The sequence below is a fragment of the Phaeodactylum tricornutum genome, chromosome 7 (genome assembly GCF_000150955.2).
Source record: "Phaeodactylum tricornutum CCAP 1055/1 chromosome 7, whole genome shotgun sequence".
NCBI classification, from domain to species: Eukaryota; Bacillariophyta; class Bacillariophyceae; order Surirellales; family Neidiaceae; genus Phaeodactylum; species Phaeodactylum tricornutum.
This window is the reverse complement of record NC_011675.1, coordinates 51,196-73,047: the sequence shown is the minus strand read 5'-3', so window position 1 is coordinate 73,047 and position 21,852 is coordinate 51,196. Positions and strand designations below refer to the sequence as shown.

General features: G+C 51.0%; 10 protein-coding genes across 10 annotated transcripts; 3 read left to right on the top strand and 7 right to left on the bottom strand.

The window, feature by feature from the left end:
* Positions 1 to 124: 124 nt before the first annotated feature.
* On the bottom strand, positions 125 to 2,289 carry PHATRDRAFT_50885 (predicted protein). The gene is made up of 3 exons (XM_002179537.1): positions 1,639 to 2,289; positions 729 to 1,544; positions 125 to 694 (listed from the first exon to the last, which is right to left on the bottom strand). The coding sequence occupies exons 1-3, from the start codon at positions 2,087 to 2,089 to the stop codon at positions 153 to 155; spliced, it is 1,809 nt and encodes a 602-aa protein (XP_002179573.1). The 5' UTR covers positions 2,090 to 2,289; the 3' UTR covers positions 125 to 152.
* A 420-nt stretch (positions 2,290 to 2,709) lies between these two features.
* On the top strand, positions 2,710 to 4,617 carry PHATRDRAFT_45404 (predicted protein; the record flags this gene model as incomplete). The annotated part of the gene is made up of 1 exon (XM_002179748.1): positions 2,710 to 4,617. One exon carries the CDS (start codon positions 2,710 to 2,712, stop codon positions 4,615 to 4,617), a length of 1,908 nt encoding a protein of 635 aa, XP_002179784.1.
* A 13-nt stretch (positions 4,618 to 4,630) lies between these two features.
* PHATRDRAFT_45403 (predicted protein) lies at positions 4,631 to 6,084 on the bottom strand. Its single transcript, XM_002179536.1, has 4 exons — positions 5,536 to 6,084; positions 5,377 to 5,472; positions 4,941 to 5,313; positions 4,631 to 4,849 (listed from the first exon to the last, which is right to left on the bottom strand). The coding sequence occupies exons 1-4, from the start codon at positions 6,009 to 6,011 to the stop codon at positions 4,844 to 4,846; spliced, it is 951 nt and encodes a 316-aa protein (XP_002179572.1). The 5' UTR covers positions 6,012 to 6,084; the 3' UTR covers positions 4,631 to 4,843.
* Positions 6,085 to 6,750: 666 nt separating this feature from the next.
* PHATRDRAFT_45402 (predicted protein) lies at positions 6,751 to 7,933 on the bottom strand (the record flags this gene model as incomplete). Its single annotated transcript, XM_002179535.1, has 2 exons — positions 6,751 to 7,240; positions 7,347 to 7,933. The coding sequence occupies 2 exons, from the start codon at positions 7,931 to 7,933 to the stop codon at positions 6,751 to 6,753; spliced, it is 1,077 nt and encodes a 358-aa protein (XP_002179571.1).
* A 1,195-nt stretch (positions 7,934 to 9,128) lies between these two features.
* On the bottom strand, positions 9,129 to 9,614 carry PHATRDRAFT_35102 (predicted protein; the record flags this gene model as incomplete). The annotated part of the gene is made up of 1 exon (XM_002179534.1): positions 9,129 to 9,614. One exon carries the CDS (start codon positions 9,612 to 9,614, stop codon positions 9,129 to 9,131), a length of 486 nt encoding a protein of 161 aa, XP_002179570.1.
* Positions 9,615 to 10,043: 429 nt separating this feature from the next.
* PHATRDRAFT_35101 (predicted protein) lies at positions 10,044 to 12,167 on the bottom strand (the record flags this gene model as incomplete). Its single annotated transcript, XM_002179533.1, has 4 exons — positions 10,044 to 10,111; positions 10,469 to 11,400; positions 11,424 to 12,099; positions 12,131 to 12,167. The coding sequence occupies 4 exons, from the start codon at positions 12,165 to 12,167 to the stop codon at positions 10,044 to 10,046; spliced, it is 1,713 nt and encodes a 570-aa protein (XP_002179569.1).
* A 383-nt stretch (positions 12,168 to 12,550) lies between these two features.
* On the bottom strand, positions 12,551 to 15,311 carry PHATRDRAFT_45401 (predicted protein; the record flags this gene model as incomplete). Its single annotated transcript, XM_002179532.1, has 5 exons — positions 12,551 to 13,571; positions 13,666 to 14,433; positions 14,477 to 14,894; positions 14,955 to 15,161; positions 15,233 to 15,311. 5 exons carry the CDS (start codon positions 15,309 to 15,311, stop codon positions 12,551 to 12,553), a joined length of 2,493 nt encoding a protein of 830 aa, XP_002179568.1.
* A 581-nt stretch (positions 15,312 to 15,892) lies between these two features.
* PHATRDRAFT_35099 (predicted protein) lies at positions 15,893 to 17,131 on the top strand (the record flags this gene model as incomplete). The annotated part of the gene is made up of 1 exon (XM_002179747.1): positions 15,893 to 17,131. The coding sequence occupies one exon, from the start codon at positions 15,893 to 15,895 to the stop codon at positions 17,129 to 17,131; it is 1,239 nt and encodes a 412-aa protein (XP_002179783.1).
* Positions 17,132 to 17,209: 78 nt separating this feature from the next.
* Positions 17,210 to 19,186, bottom strand: PHATRDRAFT_35098 (predicted protein; the record flags this gene model as incomplete). The annotated part of the gene is made up of 1 exon (XM_002179531.1): positions 17,210 to 19,186. One exon carries the CDS (start codon positions 19,184 to 19,186, stop codon positions 17,210 to 17,212), a length of 1,977 nt encoding a protein of 658 aa, XP_002179567.1.
* Positions 19,187 to 19,627: 441 nt separating this feature from the next.
* On the top strand, positions 19,628 to 20,794 carry PHATRDRAFT_45400 (predicted protein; the record flags this gene model as incomplete). The annotated part of the gene is made up of 1 exon (XM_002179746.1): positions 19,628 to 20,794. The coding sequence occupies exon 1, from the start codon at positions 19,766 to 19,768 to the stop codon at positions 20,792 to 20,794; it is 1,029 nt and encodes a 342-aa protein (XP_002179782.1). The 5' UTR covers positions 19,628 to 19,765.
* Positions 20,795 to 21,852: the final 1,058 nt, after the last annotated feature.

Below are 21,852 nucleotides of genomic sequence, written 5' to 3'. Positions count from 1 at the left end.
TGTTTTGCTTGCCCTAGTTGCAGCTCGAATATCAGCACCGTAGAGCCGTGAAGGTTTTCGCTTAGGGAGGCAGGCCTGATGTCCCATAACGTCTCTGGTCAAGTAACCTAGCAGGCAATAATATGAAGCAATAAGACAAGCGTTTTTTATCTTTAGTATCCGTCGATACGTTCGCTCAAGTACGAAATCACATCTTTAAGCGGAATTCGGACTTGATCCGTCGTATCCCTATCGCGAATTGTGACGGCGTTATCCGTTTCAATTGTATCAAAGTCAATCGTAACGCAGTAAGGTGTACCGACTTCATCCGCTCGCCGGTACCGCCGTCCAATAGCACCCGCAGCATCATATTGACAGTTCCACCTACGACGAAGTTTATCGAATAAGTCCCGGGCAACCGACACTAGCTCTTCCTTGTTTTTCAACAAAGGCAAGACGGCAACCTTGATGGGTGCAATCTTTGGGTCAAACTTGAGCAAACTACGTTTCTCTCCGCCTACTTCGTCTTCTGCGTACGCCGAGCAAATCAAGGCCAGCATTAGACGATCGACACCGAGCGACGGTTCAATGCAATGCGGAATATATTTTTCTTTGGTCTGTTCGTCGTAGTATTCCAGACCTACAGAATTGAAGCAAATGGCATATGAGTTTAAGAAAGCCCGAAACGCCTCGAGCGTTCCTACGCCGGAGCAGGCTGCCAATAAATACGACCACGCTTTGTAACTTACTCTTGCCGGATCCCTCCGAGTGTTGCGATAAATCGTAATTGCCACGCGCGGCAATTCCCATAAGTTCTTGTTCACCGAACGGAAATCTAAAAGTGATATCGGTACAGGCTTGTGCATAATGCGCTAACTTGTCCCCCTCGTGCACATCCCATCCGAGCAATTCTTCCTGCAATCCAATGGAAAGCAGGAACGCCCTTGAATCATCTATCCATTGCTGATGAAACGCCGGCCAAACTTCATCGCCGGGTGGGATAAAGTATTCGACTTCCATTTGTTCAAATTCGCGTGACCGAAAAATGAAATTTCGGGGGGTGATTTCGTTGCGAAAGGCCTTACCAATCTGGGCAATTCCAAAAGGTATTTTCTGTCGCGAGGTGGTCAGTACGTTTTTGAAATTCAGAAAGATGCCTTGAGCCGTTTCCGGTCGCAAGTAAGCCACGGATGCCGCGTCGGACAAGGCCCCCACTTGCGTTTGGAACATGAGGTTGAAGGCTCGTGGCATGGTGAGTGTTGGTTTACCGGAGCCAGGAGACGGTATTTGGGCCATTTCGGCTTCGGTCGCTTCCACTACTTCACGAAAGTCGAACGGCTCTTGGACGGTTTCGCCTTTGCGGTCCAACGATTTGAGCAGCGCCTTGGCTTGTTTTTTCGCCTCCTTGGCCATGTCCGCTTCATTAGCTTCCTGGACACACAAGTATCCGAGAACTTCTGCTTCGCCACTCACCATGACGGGGGCGTAGAATAGCTGGTCGGCCCGGTACCGGAGTTTGGTTTCCTTACAATCCACCATGGGGTCGGAAAAGCCGTCGACGTGGCCTACCGCGAGTCGTGAAACATGACAAGACAAATTCATGAGTGGCGCGCAACAATAGGCAGACATTCCTTTCCGTTTTCTGTAGTGTTCTCGTACCACTCGATTTCCAGGTCTCCGGATTGTGAATAATGGAGGAGTCGACACCAACGACGTCCTCGCGCATCATGACGAAATTCTTCCACCAGGCATCCTTGACGTTCTTTTTGAGTTCGCTGCCGAGCGGGCCGTAATCATAGAATCCGGCGTAACCGTTATATATTTCGGACGATGGGAAAATGATTCCCCGCCGTTTGCACAAGCCGACGACGTCTTCCATGGAATACGTCAAGGCTTCGGCAACGACTACATCGCTGGGAGCCTCGGCCTCCTTCTTGGACGCCGTCGAAAAGAGCGGGCCGTGACGAGACAAAGGCGTAGTCAGTCTTTGGATCGCCGCACTGGTACTAATGCTAGAAGCAGGACCAACAAACGCACGACAGGACCGCATCCAACAGCAACTACTCAGAATGGCAGCCATGATAAGAGACGATGAACGAAAGAGTGGCATGCTACCAGCGGAATGTGAAGAACAAGCTAGTCTAGTTTTCCGCAGACTTTTGGTTGACAACCAGAATCAACGACTCGAAGGAAAGTCCGGCTTGTGCTGCTTTATTTACAGCGGAAGGTCCGCGGCTTCTTGTTCGTTCACTGTTGTCATCACGCCACGAGGAGTGATGGATGTGTCGTTCCACAATACTCATCGCATCCACTACGTACATCACTGACTGTACGTCCAACCTCTTTCGGCTACCTAACTAACAGTAACAGTAAGTGTAAAGTATCGCTCTCAATCCTTCGTTGTACAAGCGGGGGGACGGAAGGGCGGAAGTCTAGCAGGAAAGAACGTCAGTACGGGACTCGCAAGGATATATGACTATCAAGAGAGGTCTCACAGCAACAGTAGCAGTAGCTGTAAGGAAAATAGAGTACCCGGAGGTGAATCGTTACACTATAACGACACCGCGCGGATATTTCCTGTTTGGAGTCTGACGGTACGCGATACTTTGGCCAATATTCTTCCATTGTGTTCTCGACTGTGCCGACAACGAAGACGTACACAAGCAAAGGAACGAAGCGTCGCCGTGAGTAGGGTGGATGTCCTCCGTATTCTGAAGCTCGTTCGGAATCATGAGCACCTTCGCAGCAGTATCATGCACCAGTACAGTCGTGTCGCGGCACGTACTGCGACCCTTCCTCAAGCGGCGGAGGCAACTCGGCGACCCCCCTTCGACAATTCTCGACAGCGTTCGATCGACTCGCAAAGGGACGACAACATGGTTGCATCAACAATCGCGCGCGTCCACTACGGCAAGATCCGCAGAAGATCAGCCGCTGGTGTCTCTCCGCAACGCCAGACTTTCGTACCGTCCCGAAGATACCTCGGAGGCTCACGTTTCGCAACCCATATCGCTCGACATTTGGCATCCCTCCCGAGGCGGTCACCTACTCCTCGGTCGCAACGGTACGGGCAAGTCACTCATTACGCAGACACTGGCCACGAACGGTACAGGGACGTTGGTGGACGGGGAATACGTCGTGACCGCTCCGCAATGGCACAGTCGTACCGTCACCCACGTCACCTTTCGCTCCCATCAAGACGTCTTGCAGACCTCAGCTCACCTTACCAGTTACAAGGTTATTGCCGAAGGAGGACAAGTAAGCAAGGCCGCGCAATTCCTCATTGTACGATTCGGTCTTTATCCGCTTCTGCATAGGGAAATTTCGACGCTTTCCACGGGAGAAATCCGCAAAGTTCTGCTCGTCCGAGCCTTGGCCACGCGGCCACGGTTATTGATTCTGGACAACGCCTTTGACGGATTGGACGTGGCCAGTCGCGAAAACTTGCTCGACTTGGTCCGTCAAACACTCCGAGGATTCAAGCAAGACATTCTCGTCCAAGGCATCGACGCCAAGAATGCCGCTCGTACGCAGATCTGCCTCGTCACGCAGCGTCCCGAAGAAGTGGCGGACGAATTCACCAACGTGGCGTTTCTCGATCCTCCCCATACGGATCGGGTGTCGCCGGAAACTTCGGCACAGGGTGGCGATTTGCGTACTATGGTACGCAACGGCCAAAGAGCGACACAAATCTTTGCGCAAAGCTTGGGAACGACTTCGCCACTAGAGGAAGGTGACCTCGACGACTCCCCTTGGGACAGTCGAAAAGACGAATACTGGAATGCACCGGGGTTACCGACTTTGACAGAAATGTCCATATGGTGGAACCATGGACGTAAAGATGACGATGACGGCACTTCAAGTACAAACACAACACTCCCACTGGTGGACGCCCAGGGTCTACGAATACAGAAGGGATCCACCGTCGTGCTACAAGAGCTAGATTGGAAAGTCTGGCCATCGCAACACTGGTTGGTGGCCGGCGGCAACGGAGCCGGCAAGTCAACCCTCAGTCGGCTGTTGGCTTATTGTGAAACCGATAGTGATACGGAGGGATATTTGCGCGTACTCCATGGAAAAAGGAATCTACCACAGATCGATATTGATGATGGCCAGCAAACAGTAGTGGGATCGCAGTTTGTACACCGAAGGCCTGGGGTAGGGTGGGTCTCGACTGAATCACATTTGCAGCGTGTTCATGATCAACGTACGGCACGAGAGATTCTGCTGGAAGAAGCTTCTTCTGATTCATACATTGTCCAGACGGTTACGGAGTGGTTTAACTTGACGCACGATCCTAAGCTACTCGAACAACACTTTGCTGACTTATCACAGGGGCAACAGAAGCTTGTTTTATTGGCCGCAGCAATCTCGTCACGTCCACGTATTCTTGTGTTGGATGAGCCCTGCCAAGGTCTCGACATCGTCCACCGACGACTTCTGTTGGGATTGGTGGAGCGACTGTGCCAAGCGACCGACACGAATGACACCGACACCAGTAGTCGAAGCATTACCTTGATTTACATTACACACCATATGGAGGAAGTTCTGCCGTCAATCAATCAAGTCGTGCATCTGAAAGACGGACAAGCAGTCTATCAAGGGTCAAGGAAGCTTTACAACCCGGACTTGCTTTAATAGAATGGGGCGTATTCAACTAATTGTGACCTACTTCTTAGCAGACGTGCTCTTTAATAAAAGGTTGACACTTCCGAATCCGCTCCATCCGATTGACGTTCACGAAGACGCGAGCGTCGACGATACCAATAGATCAAAAGGACACCAAGAAGAATCCCACCAATAATGATCAACGGAATTATGTAACGAGAGCGTTTCGTGTCCTCGTTTCCTCCCTGTTCTTCATCTACGACTACAGTAGGTTGTCTGATGCCGTTGCAGGCATCAATTAAAGCTTGACCATCAATGCGACCAAAACAATCTATTGACGCCCCCGCCTCGACTTCGACAGAGTTCCTGTTGCTGCCAAGATCCATTAAGTCCGATTGAAAAGGATCCACAACGACGCTATCACGCACAGTGACAGTGCCGGTACCACCAACGTAGAAGGCACCGCCCTTGGGCGCAGTGTTGTCCAGAAACTGCACCCCGGTGAGCTGTGTTAGACCAGCAGTATAGAGGCCACCGCCTGTCTTAGTGGCTCTACAATTCTCAAACGTCGTATTGTACAAGCTTAGGATACCAGAACTTAGGATACCAGCACCACTGCCGCTGGCTAGCTGCAGTGACCGTGGCGGAAGTCCTTGGTAGTCGCGCAGGCTACTGTTGAAGACTTGTAAGCCGCGAGCACGGCTCGCTGGGGCCCAACTCAATGTACTGCATCAACAAAGTATCAGCATTTTCAAATGGATGATTGCACTTTCTGCAGTTGGTACTTACTCAAAAAAGCGCAAGTTGTTTCCGGTCAGGTTTGCGCCACTACTGTTGAAGACTTGTAAGCCGCGAGCACGGCTCGCTGGGGCCCAACTCAATGTACTGCATCAACAAAGTATCAGCATTTTCAAATGGATGATTGCACTTTCTGCAGTTGGTACTTACTCAAAAAAGCGCAAGTTGTTTCCGGTCAGGTTTGCGCCACTGTTGATGAGTACGCGGGGGTAGATGGAGCCGCCAGTGAAGCTAATGTCGTCCAAGATAAGCCTTGCGCCTCGGTCTACTTCAAAAACCGAGTTGCCGCACCCCATAACACAAGCATTGTTGTCTTCCACCGCACATGATACCCGTACGACTCGTCCTTCCGCAATGACAGAAGTTTCGAAAACTTCAAGACCGGTGCAAGCATCGGTGGATTTTTCGAAGCGAAAAGGGCACAAGCAAAACTCCTGTCGACCGAAAAAAGATGTATTGACGGCTGTGACCACGCTTCGCATACTGTCGACTGCGGAGCACGCTCCGACATTGCAAGCAGTGCGGTTGACCGGCAGAAAAGAACCGACGACACCAGCATTTTGCTGCGCTTCGACTAGAGCACATGCTGTTGATATCAAAATGGAGTAAATCGTGTACACCTTCATTGCTTTCGTGAAAATGAGAGGAATCGCTGTCGAAACCAACGTATGGTCTCAACCCCGAACTCTCTTGATACGATACATTTTCTATCAATTGCGTATGAGAGCTAATTGAGAAGCTCCAATTGACTCGTGAAAATTATTCGAAACCTAAGAGTGATATCAACTATATCAATTGCGCCTACATTTAATTGACTGGGGTCCTGCGTTACTTTGATGTAATTGCGTTTTGCATGTTAAATTTATCATTGCTAGTATATTGAAGGGGTTCTTGTTTGGCCTCGGTTCTTTCTTACGGCCTCGTACATGTTGTTTGTCGCAATCCTGGTGCTTTTGAATGAGAACGAAGAGGACCTCTCCTACCAGTCGCGACAGCTCTTTATATAAATAAAGCCAATTATACTACATTTTGACTCTCCTGCGTTCCTGACGCCGGTATTGCGTAATATAATTAGGGCGTTCTTCCCATCGGTTTCGTAGGCTCTCCAGCTCTCGGCAGGATATTGGGAACTTCTCCTTTGTCGCTGACTACGCCATTAGCTAACTGTTTGTATCCCGATTGAACTAGGATTCCATGTGCTGCGAATCAGCAACGCAAGAAAGATTAATGTTTCCCTTTGAAAAAATTCGCTTATGTGTTACTGCTAGTTGCTCAAAACATTTCAACCATTTCTTCCTCTTTTAAAGCGTGAAAGGATCAACCCAGCGCAACAACCACCTAATATTATATCAGCTTTTCACACAACTAGAGTAGGGCACCGAGTGTGAGAGCTAAAACTACCGCCAGTTTTGTATGATCCCTGAATCCGACCCCTGACGTGAGGCACGTGTCCTTTAAGATTCCGCCTATGCCCAAGCTACTGCAGCGGATTAAAACATTACCTTCCAGATAAATGGAATTCCGCGGATTTGTGGATACCAGTGAACTAGTCGGCTCTCCAACAATTATTTCTCTCAACACCACTTCACCACGTTCTGCGTACAAAGCGCCACCTCTAGCAGCTGTATTGTCCCAGAATCTACTGAAAGTCATGTTGACCAAACCGGCGGAAAAGATGCCTCCCCCAGCCTTTGCAGCTACGCAACGCTCAAATACTGTGTCCTGCAAATGCAATTCTCCGAAGCTCAGAATTCCAGCACCGTTGCCATTGGCTGCCTGCAGTGAACGTGACCCTATCTTTTCTATGACCTCGCCCACTAAATCTCGTCGAGACGGTAGATCTGTGACGCTTGTACTGTTGAACACATCAGCTCACAACGTGTGAGACTAAGGATGCGTGGTGAAGCATGCAAGGAACAACTTTCGATGGGCTGACAAGTCCACGTGTAAAGACTACTTACTCGAAAAACTTGAGGTTGTTTCCAGTCAGGATTGCGCCACCCGAGACAAGCACCCTCGAAAATAAACGTCCACCAGTGAAGCTAATACCGGTTAACGAGAGCGAACTTCCTCGCTGAATCTCGAACGCCAAGCGACTGCAACCCATCAAGCACGAATCTAATTCAGTGGACGCACAGGTTACATGCACATTCCGACCGTTTTCGATAAAAATCGTATCAACACGAACTCCTGTACAGGCTTCTGCGGAACGAAAGTCAAAAGGGCACAAGCAGAATTTTTCTCGAGTCCAAAAATCGGTCATGATAGCTGCGGCCAAGTTTTGCATAGAATCAAAGGTCCAGCATGTCTGGAGCGAGCAAGGTGCCCCCTGGGGACTCGGCGGCTGCGTCGGCCTTGGTGTTGCGAATGGAGTCTGGCTTGGAGCAAAACTAGAGCTGGGTACCGCCGAAATTATCGGAGTTCTACTAGGAATCGAGCCAGGAGCGGCGATCGGTTCATCACTGGGCACTTGAGTCCTAGCATCCTGTCCAAGCGATGGGCGGTAAACCATAAAACACACACAGAGTATGGGCCAAGTAAGCTTCATGGTTTAAGGGTCCACTAGATTGTAGAGATATAGAAACTGTTTTGAGGGCCGCAACACAAAAGGAATATATGGGCAACCTTGCGTCGTCCTGTCTCAACCTCGTAGAAGGTAGTGTTACCGCTGGCTGTGGGCTTTCTTATCACGCTCCCCAGTTCATCAAAATTAAACCGTGCGTGCGCACTCCCCGTACATGCACACATCTTTTCGAACACGGGAGAAGTGCCATCGACCTCTACTATTGCAACGCGATAGCAGGGCTTTTCCGTAGTTAAGCTCGGGAGACTCCATATGAGAGTGCAAATCATAACGTAGCTGAGGTCATGAGAACGCCATGAAAAAGCTTTTTTCAGAAAACTGGAACTTCGCTGACAGCGAAGAAGAATCTCTCATTTGAAAACGAAACGGGCTGCCTCGAGGCTGTATCATTCCATTTCGAGTGTTTTGTTCCTGTTCTCACATAGAAAAGCAGTGGGTTGGGTGCGTGCGGTAAGATGACGAACAAACGGTTATAGCGACCATTAACACTTGCGTAGTTCCTGTGATAGCCACGAACAATGTTCACTGTCATACTGTAAATCGACTTTCTCGGTCTCCATTTGTTGATGGCTCGACACTTAGTGCAAATAGCTGAAGGATACAGTTGCATTTGAAACACGAGAGCAGGAATTTACCTGAACTTGGAGTAGCGTCGCTTTTTCAAGCACGCTTCGAAACATGTTCGGCTAACAGTCTTTTTTTGATAGTAGGGCAAAGCCAAGGTTACAATTCGCATGAAATAAGTAGCGGAAGAGAGAAGAATGCTGCTCACAGTAATGTTTAAGTAACAGTAAGTGAAAAACAAGAAATCGATTTGGGCGAAAGCATGACAGAAGTCCACGCCAAAAGTGAACAGCAAAGCCAACCAACAGTGAATGTAAAACAGAGGAGCAAATCAGGATTGGATGGTGCCCGCGCAAGATGTTGGCCGCTCACTGGCTAGCTAGAGCTAGAGTGAGGTAGAACTGACTAAAACAAAATGACTAACAGTAAATTTTCCTTTTTTTTTGTAATACTACGCTGTAACAAAAGGGCATACATTTCACCAGCCGCGCTCTCTTTTTTCGACGTCACGCAGAATGTGATCATGTTTCAGGGTTGTTGTTACAGCAGCCCATGCTCCGAACATGAACAACCATGATCTGCAATATAATAAGCGCTAGCCCCAACAGGCCATCCAAGCGACAATTGTGCTCCCGATCGCAAGGACCGTGTTACGGATAGTGGCGTTAGATGTCACTTCCACCGGGCTCGCCGAAGGGGTCCCTTCCGTCGTAAAAACAGGAGCAGCAGTCGGACTTCCAGCTTCGCGGCAGTCACACAAACCGGGAGCTATGCCCTGAACCAACGGGCATTGAAAGGCAGGGATCATTCCAGATAGACCGGCCATACTCGCTTCACCGCACGTAGCAGTTTGGTCGCCACCACTAATGACACCATCAGGGTTTCCGACAACACGGCCTTCACCACAGATGAAGCACAAATTCGAAGCAGCTGGCATTGTCGAAGGCATACTGGAGGTAGCCCCACCTTCAACCGGAGCTTGAATGGGAGTGCCCGAAGGGACATCACTGGGCATGTCGCTAGGTATCTGAGCCTGGACAATAGCGGCGACCAACGCTACGGCAAAACATCGAAGCTGCATGGTAGAACCAATTGGGTCGTCGGTTCAAAGAGAGTCAATTTTGGAGCTAGAATTTGTATTATGTTTAAACCAGGAGCTGCCGGTCGGGTTTTGGGTCCGCGGTCACGCGTAAAAATAGTGAATGACCTTAAGTCGGAGTCACTATGTCGATAGACATTTCAAGCTGTCCTTCATTTCAATAGCAATATTGTATAGAAGTACATGTCGACAAAGATTAAAAAGCTTTCTCCTTTTTACTAATGCCTCCAAAGGCCCAATCGATTCGCCCCAACGCCTTTCTTGTGACATCTGGAGCATTCACTGTCAACAACTTTTTTCGTGTTTTCTGTCTTTCTGTTAAACATGTATCGGATAAATGCTGAGCCATTAATAGCTCTCGTTTTTATGGTACCTTCCTAGCTAGCGTAGGCCAAGAACCATGCTAAGACCCTAGCCGAGGAGGATCTTGCTTCCCTGACGCTGATTGAGGAGCAGGGTAGTAGCAAAAGGAAGCTTGACTATAAATTCATAGAGAACGAACATACAATGATAATTACTACGAAGAGGCAAGTTCCGTCTGCAAAAGAACACGTTCCATACGCAAGAGAACCTTGGTTGCTTGCGTCCTCTCTGTCCACAAAAAATGACATCAACCAATTGGGAAACAAAAGTTTTTGTAAAACATTCATTTCATATTCTAAGCAATACAGAAAGCCTCCATTTTACGGAGTACGCATGGTTCTTACGAATATCGACTCAGTCGGGACTGGGATTCATCGAGGCTAGCAACACTCTGCCCAGTGAATTATCCGTAGAACAGGAAATGAACCGGTCTGCAAAGCCATCGTAGACTTTTTGTCCTTTAAGCCACGTACCAATGACTCTACCCCGCAAAGACATTGTGCCCAAGTAGCTATCCTTCCATCGATGGTATTCTGTGCTGTTGCCGTTGGGCGGCCCAGTGTACTGGGGGTCCCAAGCCACGAAGTCCGCTTGATGACCGATCGCAATTTTTCCCTTTATATCGCTCATTCCCGTCGGCAATGTGGAAGGGCTAAGCGACCACCACCGTGCCATGTCGACCAAGGAATAGTCGAGCCCTCGCATTTGAGAGGCAGTCCAAGTAGCCGGCAACTGATATTGTAGAGAAGTCAGCCCAGCCCAGGCATCTTTTACGTTCAATGTGTCCAGGTTGCGCATCTTCGACGGACATGGACTATGGTCGGATGTCACCATGGATATCAAGCCGCCACGAATGCCAGTGTTCCACAACAACTCGCGATTGGCTTTGTTTCGAATTGGTGGAAAACACTTGAGACGCGTTTCACCGTCAGGAATGCTGTCACAGTCAAACAGTAGGTAATGCGAGCAAGTTTCCACAGAAATATTTTGCTCCTTTGCGAATTTCTCAAGGTGCTTCTTCGTTGCAGCAATGATTTCCAGACAAGATGCTTCGCTCAAATGGACAATATGCATTTTGCAATGCATGGTCTGATCACAAACAACCTGCACGGCATTTTGTTCCCACTGGGGTGGACGCGACTGAACATGTGCTTTATAGGATTTTAGAGATTGCCCACGGTACGCATCCTCTAAACGTTCTTGGCAAACGTCCAGGGACATGAGCTCCGCGTGTACCAAAATAGGTCGATCGTATGTGCCGCATATCTTGGCCGCTTCAGCAAGCTGCGCAGGCGATACCGACTCGTAGCCAGCATTCGGTGGAAGGGGAGACAAAAAGGCCTTGAGCCCGAAGACTCCTGCGCTCAAGAGGGCCTTGAGCTCGAACGCATCATTTTTCAGATTGCTGGGTACACGCCACCCCAGTACGCAACGTCCGCCAGTAGAGTCGTATCGAGTGCAGCTTCAATTTCCTGCTCCAAAGCATCCACAGTCGTAGTTGATGGTATAGAATTCAAAGGCATTCCCACTAGAGTGGTGATTCCTCCGGCAGCAGCTGCTCGGGTGGCCGTGTGATATCCTTCCCAATCCCGACCGAGTTCGCTAATATGACAATGGACGTCGATCATACCGGGTGACAAAACCATGGATGGACCCAGATTGACAAATTCGCAGTTCTCAGACTGAGAAAGTCGGCAAGCTTCCGCCTCTGTAACGTTTGTGAGAATGTCTGCAATCAAGCCTTCTGAATTGACGACAACGGCGGCAGGCTGTTCCATGATGATTGATTCCTGACCGTTTCCGAATGGTGGTGACGTAGCAGTAACCACTCGTCCACTCCATAAAACTGTGGGGGGACACCACGCTTTTGGAGCTACTGCACGTCCCACGGAATGTACGCGAGGTGAGAGATGGGTTGCGACGCGATTCATAGCAGCGCTTCTGAAGACTGCCGTCGCAGTCACCGCCAATAGAAGGCACACCACCGATTCAACGAGGAAATCAAAAACCCACCAGGGACAACCAATATACTCTTTCGATTCGCTTCGAATTGCCCCAGTCACTGGATTGTCATCCGCAAGCACATAGTACCCAAACGGGAGGACTGGATAGGGATAATTTCGGTAGGGAGTGACGGTAAAAGATGGTCAGATTCTGTAGAGCGGATGTCATGTTTGTGTTTCCGATAAAATGTCGTCCGTGCGGGTTGTGACTGTGAATCGATTCCCGGGGTAATTGTAACACGAATGAGAACAGAGATTAACGTCCAGAATACGGCACTCTGTTGATACTTCTACTGCGAATAGCAATCCGAACTAAGTTTCCAAGCCAATCCGTCCCGGAAACAAGACGGGTGAGAATATGTACGTAAACAGTCTTTCCTATAGACAAGTTGCCATTGCTAACTACGAAAAGCGTTCGTCCATTCCATTTGGCACAATCCTGTCACAGCTTTCTTTATTGATGAAGCGCACCATCCCATTTGCAGAAAAGACCAACAATGCGTTTGCTTTCCACCATCCATGACAGCAACTCCAGCTTCCGTGAGCTCTATACTAGGTTCGGCTCCCCTGCTGGTTCTGCTCCGGATCGTATTCGGGAAAGGCTTGCAAAAACGATTGCTGTACGGATTCCCAAATCGCAACCCGCTCGCTCAGACCTTCCTTCATGGCGCTCGCCATGACCTTGACGGACTGGTTCCAAGTTGTGCGTCGATCGTACGCTACACGATTGATTTCGGACTTGAGTCGTTGACCGATTTCCTCACATTCCTGAACGGTATCGGTGGCCATGGCGTCCATCCGGACGGCATCCATGGGATCCATACCATTGTAAAGGTGTGATTGTTGCCCGTAGGGTTGTTGTCCGTAGGCCGCGTTGCGTTGTTGCGCATAAAATTGCGACGCGCGCTGATCCGCCCGTGACCGTTCCTTGTATCGTTTCTGAATTGCGTGACGCCGATCCTGCAAGGCCATGCGAACGTACCGACACGTCTTGTACTGGTGCGTAAACGCGTTGAGGGCAGCCGACAACTCCAACGCCGTGCGTTTCGAGCGGCGCGAGGACCGCAACAAACCGCTGCTCAGTAAATCAATGGGTTGGGATAACTCCCGGTCCGTGTTGACGACTTCCTTGGCGAGCCGGGACATTTCCATCCCGACGCCACCGGAGAGTTCGGCGCCTTCGCGCAAGAGTGTGACGGCGCCTTCGAGCTTGGGGACGGCTTGCATGACGGCACCCATGCGCACCGATTCGGCACTCTGCAGGGCGAGTAGTTCGGCGTCGTCCTCCCCGTGTTCCTGTAAGCGTTCCGAGGTCTGTTCCGATACCTTGACGGCGGCTCCGACACTGGCGTTGGCGAGGCGCGTCAACGCGTTGTTGGAACATTCCGGCCAAGCCGTGCCGAGATCGTCCTGAAGCGACAAAAAGAGACGGAGGGTATGGGAGCGCGCGACGATTGGATGAGTAATTAGCTGATTGAGATAGACTTGGAGCTCGGCCGTCCGGAGCAAGGCGAATTCGGCCGATTGTTGGGTGGAGGCTTCTTCAATGGCGCGCGCGGCGTGTTTGTCGGGACTGTACGGAACGAGGAAACCACACACAAGTGAGGACGATCTGCGTTGGATCAACTCAACGGGACAACGCTATTTAGAAAGGCCACGCGACGTACCGTGGGGGCAAGATAGCCCCGGGGCATTCTTGGCGGAGGCGATCTTCCAAGGCGACGACGTGTCGAAAGCGACGTCTCACTTGCCAGTGCCCTGCAGAGACCTGCGGATTGACGTCCCCGGGAGGGAGCAGCTGCGCCACAATTTGGTAACTCCAAAAGGGGGCACCCCCCAAGAAGCGCGCTGCGGATTGCAACCAGAGTGGGTCGGTAACGAGTATTTTGGCGTACACCGGTACGACCGGTGGTGGTTGCGTGACGACCATTCGTGGGGCGTGCGGAGGATACAGAGTGGGGAGTTGTGCAGGGCGTGCCGTGGTCGGGGGTCCGATGCCGCCGCCAGCGATTGGTGGTGACGCACGATACACGGGTCTGTTACCGACGTGTCCCGTCCCTCCGTAAGTATTTGAAGGCGGCGGCAAGGGTGCGGACGGGGCGGAACGGGGATCGTGGTCTCGATAAAAACCCTCAGCCACGGGACGTGGGTGATTGTTGACGCCGGACGCGGACTGCTCGTGGGCGTACGAGGGGGGCTGCGTGTGAATGTAGGGCACGGGAGGAGAGTGGTGTTGGAAATGTTGTTGCGGTTGTGAATGGTATGGATATCCTTGTGCATTGTGCGTGTCCGGAACAGCCGGAGTGTGGGAATACGCAGAGGATGGTCCGTGCGGGTGTGGATGACTCGTAGCTACGCTACTGTTCAAGTTGACCGACTGCATTTGGTCCTGGAGCCTTTGACTTTCTTGTCGTTGTTGTTGCTCCTGCTGTTCTCTTTGTTGTTGTTGTTGTTGCTGTCTTTGTTGTTGTTCCTTACGTTCCTCTTCTTGTCGTTGCTGTTCCTCTTCTGCTCTTCCTTCGTTGCTGCTCTTCCTTTCGTTGCTGTTCTTCTCGTTCTCGCTGTTCCGCATCCACGGAAGCAAAGAGATCATTGGCGTGATTGTCGTCATCGTTAGGGTTGTCCGTATCGGTCGACAACAATCCCGACTGCCACAACGAGGCCAACGGTGGCGGCGTGGGGGCCGCCGTATTCGTTTCGTCGGGGACACTGCCGAACAAATCGTCCGACGTCGCTTCGTCACCTTCGCCCGTGAGAGACGCGAGTAGCGCACTCGGCGTCGACGTCGGGACGGACTCGTCCGTCTCGTGCATGTCGATCGCGGTTACGGAAGATACGTATGTACGGGGCAGTGCAATACAACCGAGCGATACACAATACAATATGCAATCCAATACTGTAGAGTATCAAACAGAGTCGGGCAGCTACAACACGGTCGGTGTAGAACTGGACTGACAGTAAATACAACTGACAAGTGAATGGGAACCGGAGTAGGATATGGAGAACTGCAGGTACCGTAACCAACAGCAAGGAACAACAACACACGGGGACGGGGGGTCACGATTCGATAGAGGAACGGCAACGTGGCGGGTGCCGCCCGTAGGCGGGGCGGGGGCCGCGTACCGTACGGGAGAGATCCCACACCGAGACACACGACGCGATCCTACGGTACGGTATAGTGGCCGTTGCGGAAGGATTTCCAACAGCTTCGTGCGTCCGCGGTAGGGTACCCACGAACGGCAGCACACACTCCTGCGGGAGAAATGTGCACGATGTGGTCGGAACAACCCTCTACGAGGGCTCTGTGAGCCATGTCGGTCGATGGACGCACTACTATTGATCGGATATCTGTGTACCAACGGGAAGTAGCCTAGAGAGCATAGACGGACATTTTCCCGATATGGTATTCTCCCGACTATAGCTTCCAGCGGTATAAATAGAAATTGTCTTTACGGACTAGATACGGCATGAATGACTGCATGGAAGGGTCCAACGCCATCACTTCCATAATTGGCAGTTGCTTTCTCAAAAAATCTTTGTCATGAACGAACCACCGAAAGTGTCCAGGGCAATTCCGTCCGAACGCGTTGGGCTATACGCCAAGACCTCACACGATTTGGTGTCGAGCCAAACAATCCGATCCGCGGGGAGTGCAACACATTCCCTGCCAACCAACCTCCCTCGCATTCTTTGCTCCCCATCAAATCCCACCGTTTCGTTGGGACTCTCTCTCTCTCCATTTCTAATATCCTACCAATATTCCTCCTCTACCCCCTCGAATCATTCCTACCGTTTTCTATATACTCTCCTTTCTGCAGGTTTCCCTTGCGCAAGGGCAGACCCTGCGATCGACTCCGCACTCGCGACCCTTTCCCGTACCACGCTCCATCAACAATGGTACTCTTCCAACACCGGTCCCAACCTTCACGACCCACCCTGGCCGTGTGTGTTCGTGACCCTTCCCTCACTTCCGTTACCAGCCAGGATTCCGAGATTGACAGTACCACGCCGGCCCACGGTACGCGTCGCCGCCACGCACTCGTCCGCTGGCGGAGCCGTCGCGAGATCTCCACGGTCGCCTCCACTGCTCCCCACCACCCCAATCTACCCCGACCACACGGTCCCACACTCCGTCCTTTGGAACGTTCACGGTCACTCGCGAGCATCATCAAACCCGCTTCCGTCCGTTCCCTCGTACAACGTCCGTCTCCGGATCGTCACGCCGTATACCGGGAACTCGGGATGGGTCCCTTACGGTTTGCTCCCGCTCCCGACGTACCGTCCACGTCACTGCATGATCTCACCGTCCCGCAACGTCTCGTCGTGCGGATCTTGTGGGAACAGTGGCGGGACCGGAATCCTGCCGACGTATCGGCCGAATGGGAACACTGGTGTTTGTGCTTTGCCCGGTGCAGTCCGGGAGCAGCCAATTTTGATTCCCGGAACGCCTGGAAAGTCATGAAGCATTTCGATAAGCGTTACGTCAATCTCAAAGCCGTCACGCTGGAATCGCGGTTGGCCGCCAAGACCGTCGTTCCCGTTCCGGGCCTACGCACACACCAGGGTTTGGACGTTGTCTACGTACGCCCGTCACGCTTCCATCCCAAAACGGACAACGTCCCCGCGATTCTTGATCCTCTCGTGTACGTGCTCATGAACATGACCGTCACCCACGAATCCGCGTCGACCAACGGCCTTTGCATAGTCCTCAACATGGAACAGTGGACCATGCGGCATTATACGACCGATTTTCTCCGACGCTTTTGGGCCGTTTTTCAGGGCTTCAGGGCTCCCGTCCGGGTTCGTCAAGTCCTGATCGTCGACCCACCATCCTGGTTTGCGACTATTGGGAGACTCATGACGTCGTCCATGATGACTGACGACTTTGCCGCACGCGTACACCGGACGCCGTCCGCCGCGCTCGGCCAATACCTGGCTGACGGCTATACGCAACACTTGCCGGACGATATGGTGGGCGGCAGCGTTCCCACCGCCGACCTGGTACGGGACTATCTCGCGTTCCGCAAATACGTCGAAGCCGTTGAAGAAGTCCCACCGTCGACGCGGCCTCCGCTGACCCGTGGTTTCCAGTCGGAACGCCGCGTTCGCTTCGAATTTCCTACTTTCAAATAGATCTTGCGTTTGCCAAATCTAATTTTGTAACAAGCTAGCTAATGTAAAAACTATCCGAAGTGTTGTTCAGGAACTGTTCTACAAAATTACGCAAGCGCAACCGCCATCTTTAACAATAGCAGGGTTTTCCGCTGAAGGACCCTTTGATGACGGCGGAGGGATAAAAGAGGTTCCTTCTGTCGCTTGGCTCTCCGTCGATTTGGTCTTCTTGGGGCGCGGTTTTCTCTTGCGGGGCAAAGACCCACCGCCAACCTCGTCTGGGCTCGTCGTGGTACCGGAGCGGCCTTGCTCGTCGGGGTTCTCCCTATCAATCGGTTCCGCTGTCGGGGGAGGCTGAGTCTTGCGTCGTGCAAGACGACGCTCTTCACGTTTTTGCCGTCGCTCTTCTTCCGAAGATACACTTTCGTAACCTTCCTCTATGCGCTTATCGTGCTTTACCCGGTACGCGTACGTTTGGTAGGGACTTGGGTCTACACAGTACGGACACGGGCACTTTTCTAGAATCTTAGGCATCCCACCGGGACGATCCAGTCGCATACGACGCTCCCAGGCCTTTTCAGCCACGTCATGGCTGATGGATTGCAAAGGACGATGCTTCAGAACTGCTTCTTCCATATCTTTCTTCAATCGTTCTTTGTACTTTTCCGGATCAATCCGCGGGGGTCGCTTTTTCGGCAACTTAACATCCTCGATATTGGAGTAGCAAACCATTGGTTTAACGATCATTGATTCACCACCTTCGTTTTCTTCCTTACGACCAAGGACAAGTTTGTCGACTTTGTGCTGCCCTTCACCGACTCGTCCATTTAGCTCCAACAGCTGCTGCATTCGTGCGCTTATTTTTTCTGTTTCCAAATCCCAGTCTTCCTCCAGCTCGGGGCAATTGGAAACAACCTTTTCGGGCATGCGAGTTTCAGCTCCAGTACGAGCTGCTTCGTGAATCACCGACATATGATTTGACCGCCACTGAATGGCCAACAGCCCCGACGACTTCCATGCTTCTTCGGCAGTCTTTTCGCACGCCACAGCCTCGATAGTATGCTCGTTCAATCGCGTGAGACGACCCATGGCCGCCGCATCAACGCAAATGTTGGAGAATTCGTTCTTATACTGCTCTTTTTCCTTGATTTTTGTCATTTTGTGTTCGCCTCCCGCTGCGAGACGACTTTCCCGATCCGTAGCCTTTTTGGAAACGAGTTCGGCCAGGGCGAAGCTCAGCTGCGGTGCACCGCGTTTCTGTTCCTCTACCTCGGGTTCCGTTTCTTTCATTTGTAGTTCGCCACCTGTTTCTTCGAGTCGGTTCTCCCGACTGGTAGCGGCGGCGGTAATGGCGGACATTAGATTCAAACGCGGCAAGGAGGCTGGTGGACATAGGTCTGTGCTGTTTGTCAAAGAATTTTGGATGGAAACAGGACTTGTGGGGCTGCCGTTCCGACGAGGCGACGATGGCTTGACAGGCTCGGACTTCAAGGAGTCTGACATCTTCTGCAAGGCAATTGCTGCTTCCATTTGTCGATTTTCGTTCTGCAATTGCTCCTCCGGTGACATACCCGTGACCGATTCTGAAGGGCCTCCAAGCGATGGAGGAGACGTACTGGAAGAAGAAAAGGAAGCCTTTTTCGTAGTCGATGAACGCGTTTTGATTTGCTGCAGTAGTTGTTCATTTAACCCGACGGGAGATTCTGCAAGCGGCTTGAGAGAGGCGTTGGACGGAGGTTTAGACGGAGTTTTAGACGAAGTTGAAGCCGGGCATTCCGTCATCGAACAGGTGTTATCAGCCGCCGGGTTGTCGTAAGCCTTTTTTTTGGGAACTCGTCGTACTTTGCGCACTAGTCTTTTTTTCGGCTGCGCTGATGGCTCAGTAGATTCCCTAGTAGATTCTACTGCCAATGCTTGCTGCTTCGCTATCGCCGCTTCCATGGCCTTAATTTCGTCCTCCAGACGTTGGCGCTCCAAATCGGCTTTCGTCTTCGCGATTTCTCGCGACAACATCAGCTTCTGCTGTTCGACTTGATGCTGGGGCTGCTTTCCCGAGTTCCTCATACTTGCGTTCATTTTTGAAGCGATCATAGCTTACAGAGGCCTGACCAGTGGATGCTGATACAAAAAGTTTGCATGCATTGCCTTGTTTTGGCCAAATAGTAGCCAGTTCCCCGAAACGCTCCGGATGCGGTGATTTCGTCGACGAAGCCAAGCTTTACCTAGGAAAAAGGCCCAGTGAAATATTATGACTCCTCCAATGACTTTTCGATAAACCAACGAACTCTGTCAAAAAGATGTGGCAATCGAACATTGTAATTCACAGTCACAGACAAGGGCAATGGCTTTGCCTGCTTGACAATGGACCGAATTGATGAACAAACGGGTTAACGCACGTTTCCGAAATATTGTGTATGCAGTCCCATCAAAGAAATTGATTCGTAGAACTTCCTGTGGGATACCGGTAACATTCCCCGCACGTGACAATCGTCAGTCTCCAACTTTGCGGGTTTTTAAAATCAAACGATGGCGGTAGCTACCGTCAAGGATCATGAAAGCCGCCTTAACGACCCTCCGTTATTCTGTCGCGTGTCAAGGACTAACAACACTTACTAACTGGGAACAGCGAATCTAAGAATCCGCCACTATCTACAGATGTCGACTATGCAATGCTGGTTGGCGATCCTTCTCAACTTGTCAACTTTAGTGTCAGCATTCGTTCCTGCACTACCAAACAACGTTGCAGTGGTCTGTACAAAGGTGAATCTGTTCAACGCAATTTCGAAACCCCAAACGCCCAAAGTTCAGGTGCCCGAAGACTTTGAAATTCCCGAGCCCCGCCCATTATCGGTAACGGAGGGAACTGACGTAAGCAAGCTTCTTAAAAATTCTCTTGGACTAGTTGTGCGTTTGGGGACAGGGGCGTTCGTCCTCGGGTGGCAGATTGACGATCTGTTCTACAAGGGTGAGGAGTATTCTCTTAAACTGGGACCCCTTTCCTTGCGTGATTCGAGCTCGGTGCTAGCCGACGCCCCGCGTCCTTCCAAGCCTTTGATCGTTTACGAATACGATGCCTCTCCGTACTGTAAACGTGTCAGAGAAATGGTGAATATATTGGATTTAACCGTCGAGTATCGTCCATGCCCTGGTGCGCGACAAGGAGCCTTTTCAGAAAAGCTTTTCAAGCAGACAGGCCGCAGGACTGTACCCTTCCTGGTGGACCCAAACAAAGGGGTCGAAATGTTTGATAGCAACACTATCATCAACTATTTGGTGGACACGTACGGTCCAGCACGGGAAGTTTTTGATCGCAAAGCACTATGGCCAGTCACTGCGGAAGGTTTTGCCGTGAGTACAGCCACTACGACCGCCGTCTTGGCCGGCATGCCGGGAGCTCAAAGACAAAAAAATGCCCGGCCCGACAATGAAAACATGCAGCCGCTCGAATTTTGGGCTTATGAATGTTCACCCTTTTGTCGACCCGTCAAAGAAAAGCTCTGTAGCTTGTGCCTCCCTCACACGCTTGTGAGCTGTTCGCGAGGTTCTGCGAATCGAGATCGAATGGTAGAAAAAACAGGCCGCTTCCAAGTACCTTACCTTGTGGATCCGAATACAGGCGTGGACATGTTTGAAGGTGCGGCCATGGTGGATTACCTCGACAAAGTCTACACTATAAAAGATTAGATTCTTTTCATTCAAATAGTGAGTACCTCCAAAAGGGTAATTAGCTTACTAGCATATAGGGTCGTTCACAGGCAACCCACAGCTGCCAAGCTCAGGGATGAAAATGCCCGTTTCATTTTCTTTTCACTAAGCAACAGGCGCCGCCAGAGATGGTGCAGCTCCTCAAAATAGCCGTTTCCCACGAGTGCCACACTCCGGGCCAAGCGCTGTCTGAGTGCAAGGGTCTTGACCCAGAGAGCGCTATGATACAGTGCGTGCACAGCATTGTGCAAAAGTATCATTTCGACTGGAAAGAACCTGTTTGAGAAGCACAGTTTCCTCTTTTGTACAGCGCTCATTTACATGTAATGGAATGCACAAGATTGAGTCAAAATAGCACAATTCTCGTTCCAAAGCAGGATACCGAGGAGAGCTAACTGTAAGCGAGCACAACCAACTTCAAACAATGAAAATAGGGTGATATGAGAAGTCTGTGAAGGAACAAGCTGATTCCCAAGGATGGAGAAGACGCGGCTCTTCATTGGTAGGGAAAAGCTTTTCTAGGTTGTTCATTATCAGGTAACATAGCATCCAATTCCAAACTGGAAGCCTTTGTCAATCTGCACTGCCACAAAGAGGCTCGGTTGAAGCACACCGCGTGCACAGGTAGAACTGAAATCTGCCAACAAAACCTCGGTGGCTCCATGGATCAAGGGAACCTGCTAACGTCTTTTAAATCAAATGTCTTTGTACAGTGCTGTTTGTTCTAACTCTATGATTATTTTTGCTCTAGCTCATGCCGTCGACTCTACAAACGTTTTGGTTCCCGCTGACCGGTTTAACCCTTGGCGTTTGGAATTTCCATCGATAGCAGTGGAAGGAAGAGAAAGCACAATTTCCAAAAAGCTATCACAGTCAAGCACAGGAGTCAGTCCCGGCAATCCCGAACTTCAACAGCGGTGTCCGTCATTCACAAGCAACGTCATCCAAGGTCTGGCTGGCGGTGAGGTCATTCTTGCGAAATAGTCGCCGGCGGGTACGAACAAGCATGGGGTGCGTGCGCGTTGGAAACGAATGGT

Excerpts from the sequence above, each read along its gene's own strand:
- PHATRDRAFT_50885 (XM_002179537.1), bottom strand. The coding sequence starts at position 2,089 with ATGCCACTCTTTCGTTCATCGTCTCTTATCATGGCTGCCATTCTGAGT. Across the intron at positions 1,545-1,638 it reads GGAGACCTGGAAATCGAGTG|GCCACGTCGACGGCTTTTCC; the intron begins GTACGAGAACAC and ends GACTCGCGGTAG. Across the intron at positions 695-728 it reads CTCGGAGGGATCCGGCAAGA|CCTGCTCCGGCGTAGGAACG; the intron begins GTAAGTTACAAA and ends ATTTATTGGCAG.
- PHATRDRAFT_45403 (XM_002179536.1), bottom strand. The coding sequence starts at position 6,011 with ATGAAGGTGTACACGATTTACTCCATTTTGATATCAACAGCATGTGCT. Across the intron at positions 5,473-5,535 it reads AACAACTTGCGCTTTTTTGA|TACATTGAGTTGGGCCCCAG; the intron begins GTAAGTACCAAC and ends TTGTTGATGCAG. Across the intron at positions 5,314-5,376 it reads AACAACTTGCGCTTTTTTGA|TACATTGAGTTGGGCCCCAG; the intron begins GTAAGTACCAAC and ends TTGTTGATGCAG.